At 49.9% G+C, this 22,782-nt stretch overlaps 1 protein-coding gene across 1 annotated transcript in view; it reads right to left on the bottom strand.

Moving 5' to 3' along the window:
* TTC21B (tetratricopeptide repeat domain 21B) overlaps nucleotides 1-22,782 on the bottom strand; it is a 1,345,192-nt gene that overhangs the window by 687,222 nt on the left and 635,188 nt on the right. The window contains exons 18-19 of the mRNA XM_069616283.1: nucleotides 1,095-1,233; nucleotides 305-411 (exon numbers count right to left, since the gene is read on the bottom strand). Coding sequence (XP_069472384.1) covers nucleotides 305-411; nucleotides 1,095-1,233 — 246 coding nt within the window. The remainder of the gene's footprint in view (nucleotides 1-304; nucleotides 412-1,094; nucleotides 1,234-22,782) is intronic.

Genomic DNA, 22,782 nt, shown 5'->3' with positions numbered 1-22,782 from the left:
TGCATCCAATAAGTAGTATTTTAAAACATGCAAATGTGCTTGTTATAGCTTTAACATTTCTAAAGAGAAGTTGTGAAGTCTTCATAAAGTTATACAGAAAGAGCAATAACGCAGAGTGCCCTGTAATGTCTGCAGTACTGTACCTTGCAAAAATGTATAAACAGTGAGGAAGTACCATAATTAACCTACAAACATTTTAAAATGCTATTTAGCAAGAAAGAATGTGGGCATTTACCGTCCCAAAATATTGTTAGGTTAAAAAACAAAACAATTACTCTGTCAAGAACAACAATTTCAAAAATACCCTTTGGAGTGAAAGAATTGCTTCATCCGTCTTTTCCATTTTGCTGTAAATTTTGGCAAGGAGTACCTGGTAACGCCCATCATCTATCAGTGCAGATAGTTCATTTACTGTTAACAAAGAAAAAATATAAATGAAACCCCAAAAAAGAAGTCCCCGAGTAAATCATGCATAGAAAAGGACAACACTGAATGTGCCCTTTGATTGCTGTAAGATTACATCTTTTTCCTAATTCTTTTATTATTTAGTCTGAATCATGATAATATCTTTCCAGAAATGTGGCACCAATAGCAACTGGAAAACACATCTAAACTGAGACACAGTTAGGCTAAATGCCAATATAATCTGTGGTAATTTAATACCTGTAAAAGATTATCAAAAGACATTCACATTTTCGCAACAAGTCTCATAATCGATCATTTTGGTGCTTTGAGTTGATTGGGTGTCAAGATCCTTAAAACAATGTCAGGCGGACACAATTAAGTAGATAATATTGGTAAAAAAGAGCTGCACTATACCTATATAAGTTTCAGTCGATTCCCTGGTACCAATGAACACACATTCTGTCTTCCTTACAATGCCTTGTAAGCATACATCTTTATATTAAACAAAAAACAAAAAAGGACTAAATGCCAGTTGTACTATTCTACTTGCCTAAAAAGAATAGATACAAGTAAGTCCTCAAATTAATGCAGTTCAAAGCAAGACAAACTGGTACTAGCCTCAAACAGATTCAACATCATAAGCATATTAGGATCAGTCTTAAGTGATCCAGACTCATGTAAGATCATACCAGGATCATGTTCCAGAGCTTCCTGCAGAACGTTTTCCGCCTTGTCGTATTGCTTCAATTTCAGTAGTAGCTCAGCTAGATCGTAACGAAGAAAGCTTTGCTGACCAGTTTTCAAAGCAGCTTCATAATAATTGATTGCCTACATTAGAGAAAACACATGCGAAGATAATATTTATGTTAGTGTAAAAACAGCTTCACGACTTTTATATCAAACTAAACAGTCTAAACTTTCCCTGAGATCTCTCAGTAAACAACATTCAAATTCAGTTTATGAATGCATACCTTATCATTCAGGTTTTTAACCAAGACTGATATCCCACCAGAGGAAGAGATTATACATTTTTGTGAAATATATAACAGAATGTTCCCTCTAGTGTTCGGTCTGTATAAGGAAAGATTTTGAACTGCTGCTTTCCTCACACAGACATCTATGGGACACCCATTATTTTTTCTTTGTTTCGACCCCCGACCAACATTTTGGAGGCAAGTAAAGGCCTTCTACTCATTCTTTTTAAAATGTTGTATATATTTATTTATCAAGCACAAGGTTACAGTTTGCAAATCATAGACAAACATTGATGAGAGGTCAAACAGGTGTGATATTTTCTACAACATGCTCTTGGGATCAATCAATAGCTATCGCCATTCAAGATGTTGCTGGAATTAGCCCCAAATGTCCCTCGGGCGACTCATTGATGCCTGAAGGTTAGCATTTGTTTATTCCTTGACGTTGGCCCAAATCATATCATTGAGCCAGTTGTCATACGTGGGGGCTTCCCTCCAAGTCCAGCGTATCAATATAGCTCTTTTTGCCAACACAAGGCCACGGGTGACCAGTTTGCGCTTCAAGGGGTTCAGCTTCTTCTCGTATTCCAGTAAACATGTCGAAGGTTCCCATATTAAGGACTGGCCCATCATTTCATCTAATGCATGACAAATTGCATCCCCATACTCCGATAGTGCCTGATATGACCACAGCATATGTACAATATCGGCTTCCAAGGCATTACACCTAGGGCATCTCCCTTCAGAGGAGGGGGAACATTTTCTTGAGGCGGGCCGTTGAAAAATCTGTTCGGTTTAGAATCTTGAAATTAACTAGTCTATACCTTGTATTCAAAGATACATGCTACGTTAATGTACATATTTGAAACCAATGTGTGTCTGTAAAGGTGACGTCAAGGTCCCTCTACCATTTACCCCTTATATCCACTGTTTGTAAGCCCCAGGACATCTGCGCAACTTAGTGCTGACACGGACTTTCCCTTCGTGCTGCACGAGAATACGTAGGTACGACATGGGTATGATGTAGGTTCTTGTGGGAATCTAGGCCACACTGAAGCTATGGCAGATCGGATCCGAAAGCACTGGAGTCTACGAAGTAGTGTATCGCCTAACTGTACCTTAACCAGGTCCCATGTGGCAAATGAAGAAATCTTCCAAGAGTAATATGCCAGCCTTCTGCCAATGAGTCACCAGCGACTTGTCTCACGTAGGACTCAAAAAGGGCATGCCCGAAAGCAGTACAGCCTGGTTGTATAACACTGTTCTTAGGACACTGAACTAACCGGGCCAACGGCCTCTGCGTGGCTCTAACAGTGTCCAGCGGTTGAGTATGAAGCGTTTCGCCATGATGGTATGTATCGATGACGACCGTCCAACCTTTGCCTTTCCAGCCATAGATGACACGGCTGCGGGCCACCCTCCACCCAAGTTCGTATGCCAGCTTGAATCGTTGCCATTGCACAAATTCGCCCTTTCCAAGCAAATGAGGAACACATCTGAGCTGTCTTGTCCAAGAAAGATCTGCCAGGCCATAGCGGTATATTGTTGAACAGATAGAACATCTTAGGTGACATGGTCATCTTTATGATGCAACCCTCCCCATCAATGAGATAGGGAGCTGGTTCTATCGTTATAGCTTAGTAATAATTTTAGTGACCAGGGGATCATAATTAAGCGACTTGACCAGGGCGTATATTCAAAGGTGACCATCTCAGCCCAAGCTGTGGCTCCTGTGTAGTGTCCATTGGCGGGAAGACCTCAGACTTGCCACTATTTAGACACAGGCCAGAGAACTTCCCAAACTCGCACACTGCAGCTATTACCTTCTGCTAATGTTGCTCCAAGTTTTTTTAAATACATCATTATGTCGTCCGCATACAATGTATGAAACACCACCTTCCTGGCAATCTTAATCCCGGCAAGCTTGTAGCGAGTGCACATAAGGTCCACCAAAAGCTCTATCACAAGGGCAAAAAGCCGGGGCGAAAATGGGCACCCGTGTCTGGTGCCATCCTCCAGCTCCTATATAGGTGAGAGTACCCCATTTACATACACCCTAGCATATGGCTGTGTGTATAGAATTCACACCCACTTCATAAAATTCAGCCCAATCCCCTAATTGTTCCGTATTCTGAACAAAAAGGGCCTATTTACCTTGTCAAATGCCTTACACATGTCTAATGAGACGGCAACACCCCATATGTCCTGCGGTATCAGCACAATTACATTATACATCTGACGTATATTGAACGCCGTCGATCTCCCCACCACAAATCCAGCCCAGTGCTCATGTACCATATGCAGCATTAACGGGTTTAGTCCAGTTGGCAGGATTTTTGCAAAAACTTTCGCATCCATATCTAGTAGCGATAACGAACGGTATGATCCGCAATCATCCAAAGATTTACCGGGCTAGAGTAGTAAAATAATGATTGCCTCCTGCATAGACTCCGAAGAGTCCCAGTTTCTAAAGCCTCTGCAAGTAGTCGGGGAGAAAGTACGTCCAAAAATTCCTCAGATTTCGGCCCCCAGTCCATTAGACCCATGGGCCTTCCCACTCGGAAGATCACGTATGGCTATTTTTATTTCATTCAAACTTATTGGCCCTTCAAGCGCATTGCGTGCCTCCACAAATAGTGTTGTGGGAATTCTTGCAAGGTATTAGTCTATTTCACACACCCAAGCCACACTTTTAAGGGTGTACATCTCCCGATAAAAGTAATAGAATAGTGTGTTAACCTCATACACCATATTAGCCACCGAGCCATCCGGACAAACTATACATGGGACTATAGAACTGCCCTTATTGTTGTGAACTGTTTGCGCTAACAGTTTCCCAGGCCTGTCCTGTTTGCCATATCGGCGCGCTGCTGCAGGCCTAGCAAAGTATTGCAGTTTCCTATTGGCTGCATCTCGATATTTATCTAGATTCGTCTTATTATCATGTTGTATCTGGGGGATGAGTCAACAGGGCACCTCTTCTGCAGCTGCACCAGCGCTTCCTCATACCGCCTCAGTTCTTTTCCGATATCCTGCAGTACCCAGTCTGTGCTCGTCCATGCATCGGCTGGGCCGGCAGGCATGCTATCTTACACCAATAGGGAGCTTTTATCCCTTGCACCATCCTCTTTAATGCTTCCCTCTGGATGGCAGTCCACTCCGCCTGCAGATATCACCCAGAAACAGCCGGAGGTGTCTCTTTTAATGCTCAACACCCGTTCGCTTGGGGCCCATGTTGCTGAGGTGTCCCACCTGCTCAGACCGCTGCCCTTCATTGCTGGTCCTCACGGAGACCTGGCTCCAGGAGTGCTCGGCCCCTGTTTTGGCTCTAACGATTACGTATGAGTATAAAATCATCCATGTTGACAGGCCACCTCCCCAGCATGGGGGAGGGGTTGCTGTCATTTTCAAATCTGACCTGTGTACACAGCTTCCCTGTCCTCACACATTAAATATGGAATCCCTGCTGCTCAGATGCGCTGTCTGCAAATTTTATGTGCCATTTTTTGGTCATATATCGTCCCCCTGGTCCATCTGCAAGTCTACTAGAACCTTTGGTGGACCTTATTGCCGATCTGCAAGCCAATAATTCCAACTTTATAGTGTTTGGCGATCTGAATTTAAAATTCAATGTCCTCAGGACATTTGCTGTTGACCTATTTCATGATAGCCTGAAGGACCTAGACCTCCCCCAGCAAGTAACCGGACCTATGCATAAGCAGGGCAACACTCTGGATGTTGCCTTTGCCAACATTGCTTCCCTTTCTGTTCAAGCTACTGAGCCAATGATTTGGACTGATCACTACCTAGTACAGTTCACGTCACCTTCGCCCCCCCGCCCCCAAAACCGGTTTCCAACGGGTTTGGAGTTGTCGTAGGCGGACAGCAAATGTCCAGAGTCTGACTCATACTGTTAAAGATAACTGTATGTGAGCTACAGGGCCCTCAATGTCTCTTCTTGCCACTTCCTTTCTGAATGCCACCAACGTAGTTGCTCTTCTACGCCTCTTCCAACCACAGAGATTACCCCCCGAACCCTGGTTTTCAGATCAGTTGAGATCCGTCCGCCTGGAGGTCAAGAAACTTGAACGCAAGTGGCGCTCTAAATATGAGCCCTCTGACCATCTCAACTTCAGGGCTGCACTCTCTGCTTACACTGGAGCCATTCTAATGGCTAAGAAAGCTTATTTTGCGCAAAAAAACAAAAATGCCCATAATCAGCCTAAGGCTCTCATTACGGCTATTAAATCTCTTTCCCCTGCTTCCAAATACTCCCTCACCATTATACCAACTCAGGAGCTATGCGACTCCCTATTGGAATTCTTTATGAATGAGGTAGCTACCATCCGTGGCAACATCGCACTTAACCTTTCCACTACAGTCCCTTCATATGCCATCCAGGGTACACATAGCTCCTGCTCTACTTTGGCAATTCTCCCGACCTTCAATGAGGACCTGGTACTTAACCCCATGTTGCGCCTTAAGTCCTGTGCCCCCTCTGATCCGCTTCCACTGGTAGTGATGAAGGAGGTGTCAGTCGATCTTCTCAGTGAAATCACCTCGCCCGTGAACAGTTCCTTCCAGTTGGGGTATATCCCCCCCCCTGAGCTAAAAGCTGCCTTGGTCATACCCTTGCTGAAGAAGCCCTCTTTGGACCCTGCGCTCCCTTCTAATTTCCGGCCTATCTCTTCTTCCTTTTCTGATGAAGCTTCTTGAATCACTGGTTTCTCCCATTCTGTACTCTTTTCTTGAGTCCTCTAATTTTCTTGACCCAGCCCAGACTGGCTTTCGTCCGGGTAGAGGTACGGAAAGTGTCCCGGTGTCTGTCCAGGATGACAAGGCCAGGCTGTTTGACAGCGGCGGTGTCGGAGCCCTGATTCTTCTTGATCTGTCAGCGGCCTTTGACACAGCTGACCGTGCCGTCCTGCTCTCCCGCCTGTGCCAGAGATTGGTGTTTCGCGTCAGCCACTTGCCTGGTATGTTTCTTTTCTGTCAGATAGGTCTCAAACTCTCTCTTCTTCCGTTCACCTCTAAGGCCTGTCACCTCAGCTGCAGTGTCCCTCAGGGATCTGCTTTGTCTCCCATTCTGTTTAATATCTATGTCTTCCTGTTAGTGTCCCTCATCCACTCCCTCCGCGTCAGGTGCTATTCGTACGCCAACGATACCCAGCTGCTGATCCATCTCGATCTTGATCAGGCTGAGGTGTCAGCGTGCTTGAATAAGTGCCTGGCCGCCGTGAGTGAGTGGATGGGCCACAACTGGTTGAAGCTCAATGGGGACAAAACAGAGGTGATGGTGGTAGGATCCCCTGCCGTTCCCTCACTTTGGATTTCTTCTTTCTAGCTCCTCTCTCTTGGTCCACTCCCGGTGCCCTCCACCAAGGTAAAAAACCTCAGGGTACTTATGTAGAACAACTTGTCAATGGCAGCTCAGGTACCAGCGTTCTGCCAGACAGGCCATCTTCAGTTGAAAATATGGAGAAGGACCCTCCATCTGATCCGGGGCACACTTCGCCCCCCTATGTGGTAGCCGCCATGATTATGAGTAAGTTGGATTATTGCAACTCCCTTTATCTGGCCCAGCCCAAGGGGCTGGTACGTCAGTTGCAACGCCTCCAAAACATGGCGGCTCGGGTCTCAACTGGCTCCCCATATGGGGCCCATATTACCTTGTGCTGCGCTCTTTGCACTGCCTCCTGCTAGCCCAGCGCATTCAGTTCAAGTCTTTGTGCATTGTGCACCGCGCTCTCCATGACCAGGGAGCGGAATACCTGCGCTCTAAGTTTGTATGCTATGTCCCCAACTGCCCTCTCCGGTCGGCTGCCTCTGGACTACTCACTGCGCCGCCTTTTCGGCTCACTCCGGTGGGGGGGCCGGCATTCTCTGTTGCTGCCCCTCAGCTCTGGCACTCCCTCCCTCCGTCACTGAAGCTAATCACTAATCTGTCTTTTCGTAAGGCACTAAAAACGTTTTTGTTCTGAGTCTCGATAGGCTTGCTTTCGCACTTCTTTGCCGCTTCTGGGCCTCCCCCCTCTCTAGCGCCATGACGACTCCAGGCGACTGTGCGCTTTATAAAATAAAAAAATAAACTCCAAACTCTGCAGACATAGCAATGCCCCAATATAAACTTTAAACGCTTGCCAGAGGGTGGCATGAGTACTCACCGACCCCTCACTAATGTCAAAGTAACAGGCTATATGTTGCGTAATATTTGCCCGGAAGGCTGAGTCCATCAGCAAAGCGGCTTGAGGCGCCATTGTGATCTAGGCACAGTACTCCCAGGGATAGCTAGTGAAATCAATCCCAGGGAATGGTCCGATAAGGTTCTGGGCATTATCAAACACTCAGCTACCCAGTTCAGTACTTTGTGAGATACTAGCCATAGATCAATGCGCAAGTGCATATCATGCACCGGTGAATAGAAGGTGCATGTGCGCTGGGTGTAGTTGAGTGCTTGCCACACATCCCATCCCCAAATCTTCAGTGTGTGTGAGTATGGTATGTGAAGCGTAAGTTAGTGACCGTGGTGTTGATAAGGTGATACCTAAATGTTTGTAGAGGATCGTATTAAAATCTCCACCACAAATAATTGATGCAGTAGGATACTTGGCACTTTTTTTAAATAAATCATAAAAGTCGGGAGTCGTCCACGTTAGGCCCATATACATTCACCAGGAAAACCTCTGAATTCCCCAGCCTTCCATGAACATAAACCTGCCACAATCATTGCACACAGATTCAAAATGGACAAATGGTAAGGATTGGTGCACCAAAAATCATGTCTCCCCGACCCCTGGTGGGATAGGACATACAGTAGCTCAGGTCACCCCACCCGGCTTCCTCCCGACAAGCCTGATAATCCAGCAGGAGTGTTTCTTGTAAAAATAAGAGCTTAACCCCTAGTCTATTTAAAACATATGAGATTACTTTATGCGCCTTCTGTCTCTCACATTCCAGCTCAATATCTTCACATCACCCACGATCTCTGGAGCATGACATAGCAAACAGTACCATTTGGCAGCTTGCCATTTCCAGCCCATAACCTACTTTGTACACCTTGTGCATTTTTATAACATTTACACCCCAACAACCCCGCAAAACTTCCTTCCCCCACCTACATAGTGCCCCGAACTTTGACTATGCATGCCCCAACCCCAATCCCCTCCCCCACCATCCAAACCCCAACTAGTGTATGCACTTGCATTGGGGGGCAGCTGTTACCGCTGCGAGTGAGCCTCATTGCACCAACAATATTTCTCCTTAACGCAAAGAAAACATACAAACTTTGCCATCGACATCACTGTTGCATTATCATGGGCGAGAGATTGTACCACAGTGTTATTTTATTCCGCCACAGGGCCTCGTCCCGCAGGGAGCAGGATGTTAGTCTCCACAAATGGTGCAGCGTCCTCAGGGAATGTAAAGAAATGGTTGAATTGCAGACGAAGCCAGGCTGGATAAAGCAGAGTAGGGAATCCCTCGCTCTCTGCAGAGTTTTTTTACACCAACAAATGTGCGTTCCTCCTGCTGCACCGCTGAGGTGCAATCCGGGAAAATGCGTATCACACTGGACCCCATCTTCAACTGTTGCTGCTCACGTGCGGCCCTTAACACCAGGTCTCTATAGTTCATTAAGTGGGCGATGATTGGTTTGGGGTACCCCTCCGATCTTGGTTTCGCCATTAATGCTCAATGTGCACGTTCCACCACAAATAGCGGGGACCACCTAAGATCCCCCAGTAGATCTTTAAATAGCTCCTCCACCACGGTCTCCATTGCACCTTTCATCGCATCCTGCGGCACACCTATGATGCAGACATTATTGTGTTTCGAGCTAGCCTCCAAATCTTCACACTTGGCCTTGATATTGTCCAAATCTTGGACCACAAACGTTATATACCCTGCAACGCAGTTATGGCATCCTCTACACAGCCGATCCTCATTTATACCCGTTATCCGCTGTGGTGTTCTGTCAAGCTGCGCGCGTATAGACGCGACATTGACAGTGATGCCATCCAATTTGTCATTGAAGGCAAATCCCGGTTGCATTAAGGCCATAATTCCTTGGAGATCGATAGGTGGCGCAGCAGGCTCCCTCCATTTGCACATGGATGCTTGTGTCCTTTCCCGCCACTTCTGCAACCTTCATGGTGGGTTTCGCAAAATTATCCATAGAACTGCTTTTTTTGGGCCCCAACCCCTTAGGCATGATATAGCTGTGTGCAGTTGCCATGTCTTAATCTGCGGTATGTAGGAGTGGGAGCTCTCAATTATAGTCAGGGCTGCCACCTCATAGGGGCTGCCACCTCATAGGGGCTGCCACCTCATAGGGGCTGCCTAAGCACCCAGGACTATAGTGGAACAGTGGTCAGCAAAAAGGGCAGCAACACATCAGCCACACTCCTACACCTAGCACCAACCGCAGCTGGAGCATGTGGTGCAGTAATCACTCCCAGTGTCTGCTGTCAAGCCCGTGAGCGATCTGGCCCAGGAGTCCAGCACGGGCCAGCACCCGAGCCTCACAGCTGCACACTGTTTAACACACGTAGAGAGTGCACTAGAAAATGAATCGACAAAACCTTGCCATACCAGTTAGTTCTGCCATAGTCTTCACGTGTCCCAGCCACATCAACCAACCAATATCGATATATAGCTGTCCCACTGTAGCTATAATCCAGCGGGTCATGGTCTCCAGGCGCCCTGAGCTGTTCACACTGCGGGATGCCCATGCGGTCATGTATGTTAATTGGCAGAGCGAGACTGCTCACTCAGGAGCAGCCGTGGGTCGTATCCCAGCAACAGAGATGACGGGGGGCTACACATGCAATACTGCACGCGCCCCAGGTGGCGCTTGCCTCTTTTCCTCCGGGGGTCACAGTGCTCCACAGGACCACAAGGATATCAGCAATGAACAGCTGGTTCCCGGAGCGGGTCGGCTCGGCTAAACTCGGTCCCTGCCCCGCCCCTCCCCTCGATTTTCAGTTATGTACCTCTCAATCCGGGCCACCACTTCCAGCAACTTCTCCAGGGGGGCCTCTGGTCGCTAACAGGCCTTTCCCTCCTGCCAGACATTATAACCATGCCGAGCTGCAGTGCCCCGCCTGTTCTCTCAGCTTCAGGTGTCACTTCACTGCATGTGGCGCACACTGTGCATGCTCTCAACTCAGTAAAATTCTCATCCGGTTTGTATGCAAGGATACCTCGTTCCAGAACAAATATCTCACGGAGAGTCGCCACATTTCTTGTATTTACAATTGCTCACATCACCCTAAGTTAGGATACTTTGTATACTCATAAAATGTTCTGTAATATCTGTTTGATTACTTTTACGATATGCCTAGAACAAGCTCGTGGCAGCAATTCCTCTTCTACAGTTGTAAGGAATCTGAGGGCGTCCTCACTTCTTTCACCAATACATCTTCCACCCAGGTGGCCATGGAAAGGGCGTTGCTATTAGATGCTGACCCTGGGGGTCACGAGGATGTGAAATGAGAATGAATCAAGCACCAATGTAAAGCTGAAGCAGTGACAGCGTGCATATGGAAAAGAAGTAAGGTGTGTTGGTTGCGTGATCTGTAATGGGTGGACCGTGTTGTCCGACAACTGTGCCTAGACGGAGTAACTAACTTGTTACTAGTAAGTAACTTGTTCCTTCTCCAGCATGGGGTCTGGCATGGATTCACATGCTCATGATTTATACCGCACGTTCATGTGTTGGGATCCTCGTGCTATTGCTCTCGAGCGTTAGTGCTATTTTTTCACGTTTTTTCTCAAAAACTTCGTTTTTTCGGTCAAAAGAGCCTCAAGCTCCACCGACTCTCCATCCGATCAACGGGGACCCGTGTCGGATTCGTCTGCGCCCCTCAAGGGTGAAGATTTCGTCGAGCTACGCTTTTGGAGGACTCCAGAAGTTTCTCGGGCCCGGTCATGGCCCAGGAGAAGGGAAGCTCGACGCCCGGAAAGCTGTTCAGGGTCTGCCCTGGATGCCAGCTGCAGAACGTCTTCAAGGAGGACGAACACTCTTTTTGTCTTTACTGCCTACATGAGGACAAGACGCACATGGAGGAGGACTGTGCGTTTTGCGGCAACATGTCGGAGCGGACCATGAAGGACCGCCATCAACGTCTCGCCAACTGGCTGGAAGGGAAGAGCCCGTCCGGCGAGAAGAAGAGGAAGAAATCCGAGCGGTCTTCTAAGACCTTTGAGGACGCCCCGGCGACGGGGGTCCAACATAAGGCCAAGCACCGCGAGTCCGCTGGCACCGGGAGCGCCGAACGGTCGGGCTCTACGGGCGCCAGGCTGGGCGCACCCTCCCCGGCACCATCAACCACGAGCCAACGCTCTGGGTCGGGTAAGAGGAAGGCCGAGCACCCGGCGAGGCTCCTAGAGAGGCCCCGGTCGAGCTCGAAGGCGGAGGGGTAGCGAGGCACTGTCCCCCCCCTCAAGGATAAGGCGGTGAGCGCACCTAAGGTGGTGAAGGCCTTAATCCATCCGGTCAAGCCCTCTATCGAGTCTGTCGCGGCGGCCCTGGCTCAGCCTGTGGAGGCTACGCCAGTGGTGGCGACCTCGGGGCTCAGAGTCTCCCTGCCACCTCGGAGGGAGTCCTCTTTTGTGCCCATCGATAGGACCCCCGTGAAATCCCCCGTGGCGAAGAAAAAGGGGGGGCAGGGCGTCGTAGATTCGGCCTCAACCTCGGAGGAGGAGCTGGTCGAAGTCTTAAACCACAGCCTCGGCGTGGAAGAAGACCGGCCCGTCGGGATGGATCCCGACGCAGGTGACGACGACATTGTCGAGGGTACCGACGGGGCCCCTGATCGCCCGTCGGATTCCCCTCTGCCAGCGCCGCGAGACAGCTCGGTGGCCATTTTGTTGGCTATACAGTCCTTATGCTCAGAGATAAGGACGAGACTACCGTTGCCGACGGAACCTCTCCCGTCGGGGGACCCAGAACCGGGACCTTCTGGGGTTCCCCCTACCAAGAAAAGAAGGATCCACCCTCCTCCTCCTTTTCAGCCGTCGCGCCCCTTCCAGCCCTCCTCCCCGTCCACCCGAGGGGATGATATGGGGACTGACACGGCAGCGACGGGTACGGACGACGAGGATGTACCGTCGTCGCCTCCCATCAGGGCTTCTCCGCCCGACGATCCACTCCATGATCGCCAGGGCATCCGAGCTTTTCCAACTCTGCCCTGAGGAGAAGAAGAAGGAAGGTTTCCTTTATCAGCGGCGCGAGGCCAAGAGGAAGACGGTCCTCGCGGTGCCTCTATTGGACGACATTTGGGATGAGGGCCTCACCCTCCTCAAGACCCTTCCACGACGCCAGCTAGAAGAGACCGGTACGAGAAAAAGTACCGGGTCCCGGACACGGCCCCCCTGTGCCTCCGGGCGCAGCCTACCCCGGACTCCGTCGTCTCCGCGGCGGCCAGGAAAAAAGCGGGGGGGGTGCGGCCTCCACATCGACTTCCCCACCGGACGGCGAGGGAAAGAAATTGGACGCTATGGGACGCAGAGTCATCTCGTCTGCAGCGACGACGATTAAAGCTGCCAACGCCTTGGCTATCGTGGCCCGATACGATAGGGAGCTCTGGTACAAACTGGCTCCCCTGCTGGACTTCTTGCCGGACGACAAGAGGGCAGAGGCCCTGGAGATCCTGCAGGAAGGTGAGGTGGCTTCGGACCACGCCATTACCGTTGCGACGGACATCGCCGACACTGGGTTCCGCCAGTTGGGCAACGGCATTTGCCTTAGGCGGCGTGGATGGCTCAAGGCTACAGACTTCCGTCAAGACGTTCAGACCAGAGTCCTGGACATGCCCTTCGATGGGAACAACCTGTTTGGGAAAACAGTGGACGATTCCCTTCAGGCCATTAAAGGGGACACCGAGACGGCCCAGGCCCTTGGAGTTCTGCAACAACGACGGACGCCCTTTCGGAGCAGCGGAGGCAAGGGCGCCTCCAAAGGTTCCGGCGGCGGTTTCTCCTCCTACCGTCAAGCGGCCAGCTCATCGTCTCAGGAGGCCTACAGAGGATGAGGCAAGTCTGGCAGACCCCGCCGTCGTCGCCAAGGACAAAGCGGCAAAGCCTCGTCGAAGCAGGATTGAACCGGCCGTGGGGTCGGGCCCCCACCGAAGCACCCCGGTGGGAGGCCGGCTGGCGAGCTTCGTCAGCGTGTGGGAGTCCATCTCCACCGACCGTTGGGTGCTGGACGCCTTGGCCCGGGGCCACGCGCTCGAGTTTCAAAGAAAGTGTCAGCGCGTCCCCCCCGTGGCCAGGAAAGAACTTCACGTCCCTCAACTTCTCCTGGAGGTAAAGGCGATGCTCAGGAAGGGCGCCATCGAACTCGTCCCAAAGAGGCTTCGGGGCTCCGGAGTTTACTCGAGATACTTCCTCATGAAGAAGAAGACGGGGGGGATGGCGCCCCATCCTGGACCTGCGACGTCTGAACAAGTTCATCAAGGCGCAAAAGTTCCGGATGGTCACCCTCCAGCACGTCCTGGGTCAGCTGGAGGAAGGAGACTTCCTGTCGTCGTTGGATTTGGAGGATGCCTACTTCCATATTCCCATCCTGAAGGGGCACCGAAAATTCCTCAGGTTTGTGGTCCAAGGGCGTCATTACCAGTTCAAAGCCCTCCCCTTCGGACTACGGTCGGCACCCAGGGTGTTCACCAAGTGCCTCGCACCGGTGGCGGCGCAGCTGCGCCGCGAAGGGATCCACGTCTACCCCTACCTGGACGACTGGCTCATCCGAGCCAAGACAAGGGAGCTCGCCGTGGTTCACACGGCAAGGACCGTCCAACTTCTCACGGACCTGGGATTCTCCGTGAACTACGCAAAATCCCACCTGGTACCCGCGCAAGACGCTCTGTTTCTGGGAGCGAGGCTCAACACAGTGTCCCTTCTGGCCTCCCCGTCGGAGGAGAGGACCAGGACCATTCTGGGCAAGGTGTAGCGGATGTTGGTGGCCGACGCGGCCAAGGTGAGGTTCATCAAGTCCCTCCTCGGAATGATGTCTTCCTGCATCTACCTCATTCCCATGTGCAGGCTCCGGATGCGCCCGTTGCAGGAGTTCCTGGACGCGCGCTGGATCCAAACGACGGGCAGCTTCGAGGAAAGGATCACACTCGACGAGAGTTTCCGACGAGCGATCCGGTGGTGGGGCACCCGCGCGCATCTGACGGCGGGCATGGACTTCCAGACCCCAGCCCACCAGGAGACAGTGGCCACGGATGCCTCCCTGGAAGGGTGGGGAGCGCACACCGAAAATCTGCACGCAAGAGGCCTTTGGCTCCCGACGGAGAAATCCTTACATATCAACGTCCTGGAGCTCCGTGCAGTGTTTTGGGCCCTCAGGTCCTTCCTTCCGTCCCTCAAGGGCAAGGTGGTGAGGATCTTCACCGACAACACCACCACCATGTTTTACATCAGGAAACAGGGCGGAACCAGGTCCCCAGCACTGTCCAAGGAGGCGCAGGACCTGTGGCATTGGGCAGTCGCCCAAGGGATGTTTCTGGTGCCGTTTCATCTGGCAGGGATAAAAAACACCATCGCCGACTCACTCAGCAGGGAGCTGCGCTCGTGCCACGAGTGTGAACTATGGCAGGATCTAGTGGATCGCCTCTTCCGACGGTGGGGCACACCCCAGATCGACCGGTTCGCGACGGCGACGAACTCCAAGTGCCGGAGGTTCGCCAGCAGGTTTCCCCAGGCGAGGAGCATGGGCGATGCTTTCTCGTTCCCCTGGGAGGGCCTGTTCCTCTACGCGTTCCCTCCTTTGCCACTGCTAATCCGGCTCGTCAACCAGCTCAAGAGGTCACGGTGCAGGATGATCCTCGTCGCACCTGCGTGGCCGAGGCAGATATGGTTCCCGGACCTTCTGGACTTGTCAGCGTCCCCGCCAATCAAGCTGCCGGTGGACGCGGATCTGCTCTCCAGGGAAGGAGGCGCCATCCTCCACCACGACCCGAAATCACTGAACTTGCAGGCCTGGCTCCTGCAGCGCTAGAGTTTGGAGGATACGACATACCGGCCGACTGCAGAGAGGTTCTTGCAAAGGCCAGGGCGTCCTCGACTCTTAAATGCTACGGACACAAATGGAAGAGGTTCTCTGTCTGGTGCCACGCACAGAAGATTAACCCTCTACGGATTACGGCTCCCCAAGTACTGTCGTACCTGCTGACGCTGGCCAAAGCTGGACTGGCACACGCGTCCATCAAGATTCATCTTGCTGCGATCTCCCGATACACCAGAACCACGGGTGGACGTCCTTGTGGTCTCATCGTCTGGTGAAAGAGTTCATGAAGGGACTGTTCAGATCGTTCCCGCCGGTGAAGGCTCCGGCCCCGGCGTGGGAGCTCAACGTGGTGCTGACCAAGCTCATGGGACCTCCGTTCGAGCCTCTGCACTCGGCCCCGTTGAAGTTTCTGTCATGGAAAACAGCGTTTCTTGTGGCCATCACCTCCGCACGACGGGTGGGAGAAATCCAGACCCTTTCCTGCAAGGCCCCGTACTTGACTTTTCACGACACGAGGGTAGTGCTCAGGACGCACCCCTCCTTCATGCCCAAGGTACCGTCGGACTTCCACCTCAACGAACCCTTGGTGTTGCCTGTATTCTTCCCGTCGCCTTCGTCGCCGGCTGAGAGAACTTTGCACTCGCTGGATGTGGCTAGAGCGCTGAAGTTCTACATGGACCGCACGAAGGGTTTTCGGAAGACGTCACAACTCTTTGTGAACTTTGGACCTGTCAATCAGGGGAAGGCTCTCTCGAAGGCTTCCATTTCCAGATGGCTCTCCGGCTGTATCATGTACTGTCATCGGTTGGCAAACCGACCGCTGCCTGGCCGTCCGAGAGCCCATTCCACCAGAGCGATCGCAGCTACCACGGCGTTCCTTTCTGGTGTGCCCCTGCTGGACATATGCAGGGCTGCTACGTGGAGGTCGACGCACACCTTCACGAAGTTCTACTGCGTCGATCGGGATTCCAGGGAGGAGTCCAGGGTCGGCCAAGCAGTGCTGCGCAACCTGTTCGCCTGAGGTGAGCCGGGTGGGGAGGTAAGATGCTTAATGTTGAGTTTGATGCAATGCTTAATGTTGAGCCTTTGCCACCTCCCGTGGTTGTGCATGTGTGTACTGCTATGTATTCTTTATTCATGAGCATGTGAATCCATGCCAGACCCCATGCTGGAGAAGGAACAAGTTACTTACCTGTAACTGTTGTTCTCCAGCATGGGTCTGGCATGGATTCACATGTGAACCCTCCCGCCTACCCCTCTGCGGCTCTTCACTTGGTCATACTGCCACTTCACGTGCTTCCAAATCTGAAGATGGCTGCCAGAGGCGGTGCTTAGGTAGAGGGCAGTCATTGGCTGTGGTCAGTATGATGCAGAGACCAGTGATTGGTTGTTACTACGAACGACAGATCAGAAACGAAACGGATACTGGTTTTTTCTTTACCGAGGATTCCCAGCCTGACGACGGGGAATATTCATGAGCATGTGAATCCATGCCAGACCCCATGCTGGAGAAACCCATCTATGGAAAAGTCACTGAAAGTACCCACAAAGAAGCTTGTGTTTGAATAGAAGGGAAATCTTGTGTGATCTGAAACTAAAGAACGGAACTATTTGAAATGGGTGAATAGTATCCAAACCAGAAGAGCTGGGAAGTGTGGCAGGGAATTGTGTTTTGTAAAGATGAAAGATTTGAACGCTTGGGGAACGGGACCCCCTCGCGTTGTGAACTATTTTCAACTTGGGGAAGGGAAACCCTTAAACTAAGAGTTGGAAGAAGCTCTGAACTTTTAATTGAACACTACTCAGGTTGATGCGGACATCGCTAAACATTGTATACAATTAGATGTGAGGGCAAGTATACGTTTTGGACACACAGACATTTGCTTTGAAGTTCCTGACAGACTATGCTTGAGGCAAGATGGGCCTTTTTCCAACCCTCCTTTTGAATTAATAAAAGTTTATGGCCCACACTTCATTCAGTTGTCTGTGTCTACTTCATGATCCCTTCACACCCTGCATTGGCAATTTTACTAGTGCAACTACCGCAATGGCTATTGGGGGTGGCTAGCACCCTAAGATAGCCATGCCATGAGGTTTTCACTTGTTTGGCCATATTGTTCTTTGGCTTCTTCCTGCCTTCTCAGTTCAGGAAATGCCATGTATGGAATGCCCTTTCCTGGGGAAAGCTGTGGCTTTCACAGGCAAAGGGGCAGTTTGCGTGTGGGCCTTGATGTGGGGGCTGTGTCTTGCGCCCACTGCACCTTACAGTCAGACACCATGGTCTGCAATGTCCCTTACATGTGCTGGGCAGATGGAGAATGTACCTGTGCTCATGCTGACGCTACTGGAGCAACAGGACCAGGAACAAACTGTTCCCATTGCACGGCCAGCGCCAAGCTTGGCGACTGGGCACAGCTATCTTTCTTCCTGCATGCATGTGCGGAGATTCCAGGCCCCATTCAGTGCTTGTGCTTACAACCAACAACGGCCAATCACACATAGCCTTCAGCCTATTTAAGCTGCATTGAGACAGCACTCCTCGCATCTCAACTTCTTTTGTTGTGCTTCACTGCTTTCGGCTCCTCCTTCTCACTGTCCATTTCTCGAGTTCTGTCCTTTGTCCTTGCCTCCACCTTGCCCTTTTGCCTTGCTGCTCTGCGGCCTCACCTCTGCTACCTTGCTGTTCCTTGCAAATGTCTTTCCTTACGTCTTTCCTTTTGCTCTATTGAGCCTTGCCTCGCTCTGGCTTCTAGACTTCCTCGGTGCTGTGGGTTCAGTGCTTGCACTGTCCCTGCACCACATTTACCGGGGCATAATCTGGTCGTGTGGGTAGACTGGCATCGGATTCTCCTTGTGTTTCATTCACACGAGAATAACTCGGGTAATCTTCCTAGCTATTCACATCCACAAGCCTCAGTGTACTGCGTGGACATCCTGGCGCAACACCCTAATCTCCACAACTGGATCACAGGTACCAAGCATCAGTGCGCAGCAGTTGTGAGCAACCAAAGGGTGCATCACCCACTAGTCCTCTGGGGCTTGTCATCTAGGTGGCCAGAACACACCCATCGCTTTTGGATCCAGTTCCAGGTGGTGGACCAGTGTGGGAGGATGACCTGGGTGAGGGGGTCTTTGGGGAGTGGGGGTGAGGCAGCCAACAGTGAGATGCGGTACTCTCCCCTTTTCTGTTCATCTACCCCATCCTTTTTTTTTTTAGGATACTCTGAGGCCCCAAACCCCCCCCCCTTTTTTACACAAACACTGGGCCAAGGAAGAGGGTGACAGAGTACCAAGACTAGCTCTCAAACATTGCAATGGACATGTGCCGTTAATCTGTTCAGGTGAAGTCATGCACTTTACTTCAAGTGCATACATCTGATACCAATTAGCTCTCCTCACCCGGATAAAACGCAACACCCAAAGAAACACTGAGCAATGCAGAACACAAGTACGAGCAAAACCTCTGAGGCGAAGGCAAACCTGCTGGAGCAGAGCGACGGACCAAGGGACGAGAGCAGCAGGTCGAAAACCCCAAGAGTGTCCTACTGGAGGTTGTTGCATCCGACAGGCCGCAAAAGACACGTGGAGAATGCCAGGTCCCACAAGTGGAGACTGCAGTTTGTTGCAAGGACGCCAGCGACCCTCCAGGGTGAACGGCAGAGTGGGGGAGGCAAAGCCAAGTCTGTGGCATGTAAGGAAGGCATGGTATCATTAGTAAGACCGATACAAGTGACTACAGTTCAAGGGTGTTTATCATTCCCTTGTGAATGTTCAATAAACACCTATCTAATACTAAATCTACAGATGGGAGCAAACTACGACCATCAAAAAATAATAACGCAGCCCTAGTGGTGTCTTGTCTGTCAAAATAAAAGGGCCTATACTAAAAGAAACTACTGCTAATCCTTACCTCTAAATACAAATTGTGTGGGGTAGTGTTTATGAAAAATAAAGAAGTGCTCACAGAATGATATGTCAGAATGTTCAGGCCGTTAGCCTCCCTACACCACGTTTTCAGAACGGGACAAGGCAGTTCACTCTAGCGTAGCACAATCTGTCTTCTTTAGCACACGGTCACTGTTCAATCATTAGCATCAGGGCCTTCTATACCCAAGTCTCGTTACCTATCAAAGTCTCTTCATGCATAGGGCCCGATTCCTCTTACAAGTACTCAATTCAGGTGATTCACTATTCACCGCGGATCCCAACAGCATGGCTCAGATCCCCTTCTTAATACAATTAGTCTCCCTCAACCGGGTTCGGACCAATTTCAGTTAGCATCAGGTATCAAAGACTTTCGAATGTGCACAGGGTTTGGCTTGACCCGTTGCAGGACCACTTAGATTTCACAATTCCTTTTTACAATTACCATCTTTCAGTTGGATACCTAACAGAGACCTTTGAATGAGCACCGACGTGGCGCCGGACCACTCTGTTTACGGTCTGTCTTGGCTTCGGAGGTTCAGTCACTCATCTGCTGTTTAATTATATTTGCATTCCTTGTCACATAGGCTTCACACACTGTTCTCTTCAGTTTTCTCTATACAATGTTGCTGCTTGCAACCTTGGCTTCAACACAGGCCGGTCTGGTATCAGTCTCCCCAACTCATCGGCTGTGCTGACTTCACGGGCGCCGCTATGTTGTTGGAGCCATGGACAGTACCACGGCGGCAAACGATCCTCCCCGACTTGGCTATCGACACGGGAGACACACTGTGCAGGGTTCTTCAGCTTTGATTCCATGTCTTAGGTTTCTTGTTCACAAAGGCTCATGAAGGGAACAGTCTTCCTCTGAGAAGATCAAGAGCACTTCCTTCCCTGTAACCCTCTCTGGTCTTGCTGTCTTTCTCCTTGTAATAAACTGCCATCTTGGAACTGCTGCTTCCTCATGTGTTTTTCTTGCTCAAAGTGTGCTTCTCATGCTCCGCATTTTATCCGTGTGGGGAAGTGATATGGAAATCAGGTGTGTGTAAGGATCAGTAATTGCCTGACCTTGTCCGACCATTGTATTGGGACATGTCAGGTATACGGCACGGGTGTTAGTCAGTTTTCTCTCACAGTGAGCTCTCCGTGAGAAAGTCTTTGTGGCGGAAAAGGAGGAGGTGTGTGAGTTCCTAAGTATCCTACTTGGTAGGATGGGGAAAAGGTGTTCCAGGGAAGGAGATATCGTGTCTTGGTGTCCAGTGTCCCACTTCCACTCCCTGAATACCCCTCATCCAGGTGATCCTCCCACACTAGTCCACTCCCAGGAACTGGATCCAAATGTGATGGCTGTGTCCTGGCCACCTGGATGACAGATCCCCGGGGACTAGCGGGTGAGACACCTTCAGGTTTCTCACAGGTACTAACCTTGACTCATGAATAGAAAAATCGCAAAACCAAGCAAAAGACGCACACAGCCAGTGAATTGGCAAGCAACCTGAGAGACTGGTGTGTTTTAAAGTTTGAAGTAGCTGTTACGCTCACCTGGTCTCTGCAGAAGCGTTGGGGCATGGTTGCAGCCATCCCTGAACTTGAATCACCCCTTCAGGCCTCTCCCTCAGTAGAAAAGCTGTGAACGGTGGTACGTGGTGATACTGCTCCTGCGTGGAGATAACAGTGTGTGAGTGCGCCAATCTGTGATTGTTGTACCTCTCGAACCCTTCACCCCAAAGTACGGTTTCTGTGAACATACTCCAGCCCATAAAGCTCACCTGTGAATTATGGACGGTTCAGTTCTCCGTCCTGCTACTTCTGGCAGGGGCATTTCAAATGCGATCTAGTTCCTTCACTGATCCCTGATAAGGATTAGTCCAGTCCAGTTGCGACTATGCTTCTCCTTATGATTGGTAAGTCTTTCTTGAGCTCTTGTAATGCTGTTTGTTCCGTTTAATGTCTATTTGTTGCTCCTATTTATGCCGCAATAATGCTTCTTCTGGTTTTTTCCTTTAGATGGAAATGCAGCTGTGAGATGCGACACGCAGCTGAATGGGAGATGGATGCTACCGCAATGTCCGACAGCAGGTAAGTGATGGTTTAAGGAAAAGCGTGAAGTATGGTGAAGCCCAACCTTAAACTGACTGTTTTTTTGATGTCTAACCTGGTCTTCTGTTTTTCCTTGCAAGTGCTGCTGTCGACGATGGAGCGTGTCGTGCTGCGGTGCAAGATGAAAATTTCGGCGTTCCAGAAAGTGTAAAGATGAACACTTGGTTCGCCGAAGAGATGTACAGGTAAGAACAGCTTCCCCCAGTTGTTAAGTATGCTGGCAGGAAGCAGGACGATATTAAAGTAAAAGATGGAACAGTAGATCAGGATGAAACAAGTTATTCAATAATTACACATTTTAATGAATAATCACATCAACATATAACTATGTATTCATTAAAACCACTGTCTCGTTCCATCAACATTTCTTTCATATCTCAGACATCAATTCTCAATCCCACATTTTCTCATTCTTACATAAAACCAATTTGGCATATTCTACATTGTGTAGTCATGTCCTAGTTCTACACCAATGTTTCCATACATTTTGCAAATGTTCATGACCCAGTCCTCATTTTTAGGTGTCATATCTCATCTGGTTCTATTTGCCAGATTGTTCATATAGTTGTCGACACGTGTTTCTCTCCAAATAGAACAGAAATTGTTGTCTCTCTTTTTTCAAGACCTTCTTCAGCAAGGTATAACTGTTGTGCCCTTCATGGAATTGCATAAGCCATTCTTAAATCTAAAAAACATACAGATAAACCCATCAGAGTCTAGTATCATCCATATTTCTTCTTAGTGGTTGATGACTATACTCTATGGTGGATTTGATATTAGTGTCACATTTGTTCAACCATTTGTGAAACTCCATCAGAGGTGTAATGGAGCCTCTCCAAATGAGAAAGACATCATCAATATAACAGCGCCACACACAAAGGTGGGCGTGCAGCGCCGGATGAGCCGCAAGAGGATTATCAATCCCAAGGATAAATTTGTTCACATAGTTGGCCATGTACAAGTTGGCAAAAGTGACCCCCATGCTCACTCCCTTCTCTTGTTTGTATAATTGTCTTTTGCAGAGGAAAACGTTTTCGGTTATAGCCAACCGTATACACTCTTCGATAAATTCAGTTGGTGGCTGGTGGGGTCTTGTTCTTGTATTAAGATACTTGCCAAGAACTTGAAGACATTCCATTTGTGGGATAGCCGTATATAGGGACTCGACATCCATGGTTACAAGGATGTCTTCCTCATTGATCTGGATGTTATGAATAATCTTAATCATGTCCGTAGAATCTCTTCAATAAGATGGCATCTCACGTACAAATGGCTTCAGGAAGATTTCCGAATATACAGACAAATGTTCTAACAGGGAATCTATTGCAGACACAATAGGTCTACCTGGTGGATTTTTTGATCTTTATG

The sequence above is a fragment of the Ambystoma mexicanum genome, chromosome 9 (assembly GCF_040938575.1).
Source record: "Ambystoma mexicanum isolate Mex_15411 chromosome 9, UKY_AmexF1_1, whole genome shotgun sequence".
In the NCBI taxonomy this organism is placed as follows: Eukaryota; Metazoa; Chordata; class Amphibia; order Caudata; family Ambystomatidae; genus Ambystoma; species Ambystoma mexicanum.
Note: the sequence above shows the minus strand (reverse complement) of the source record. Positions and strands in the feature narration are given on the sequence as shown.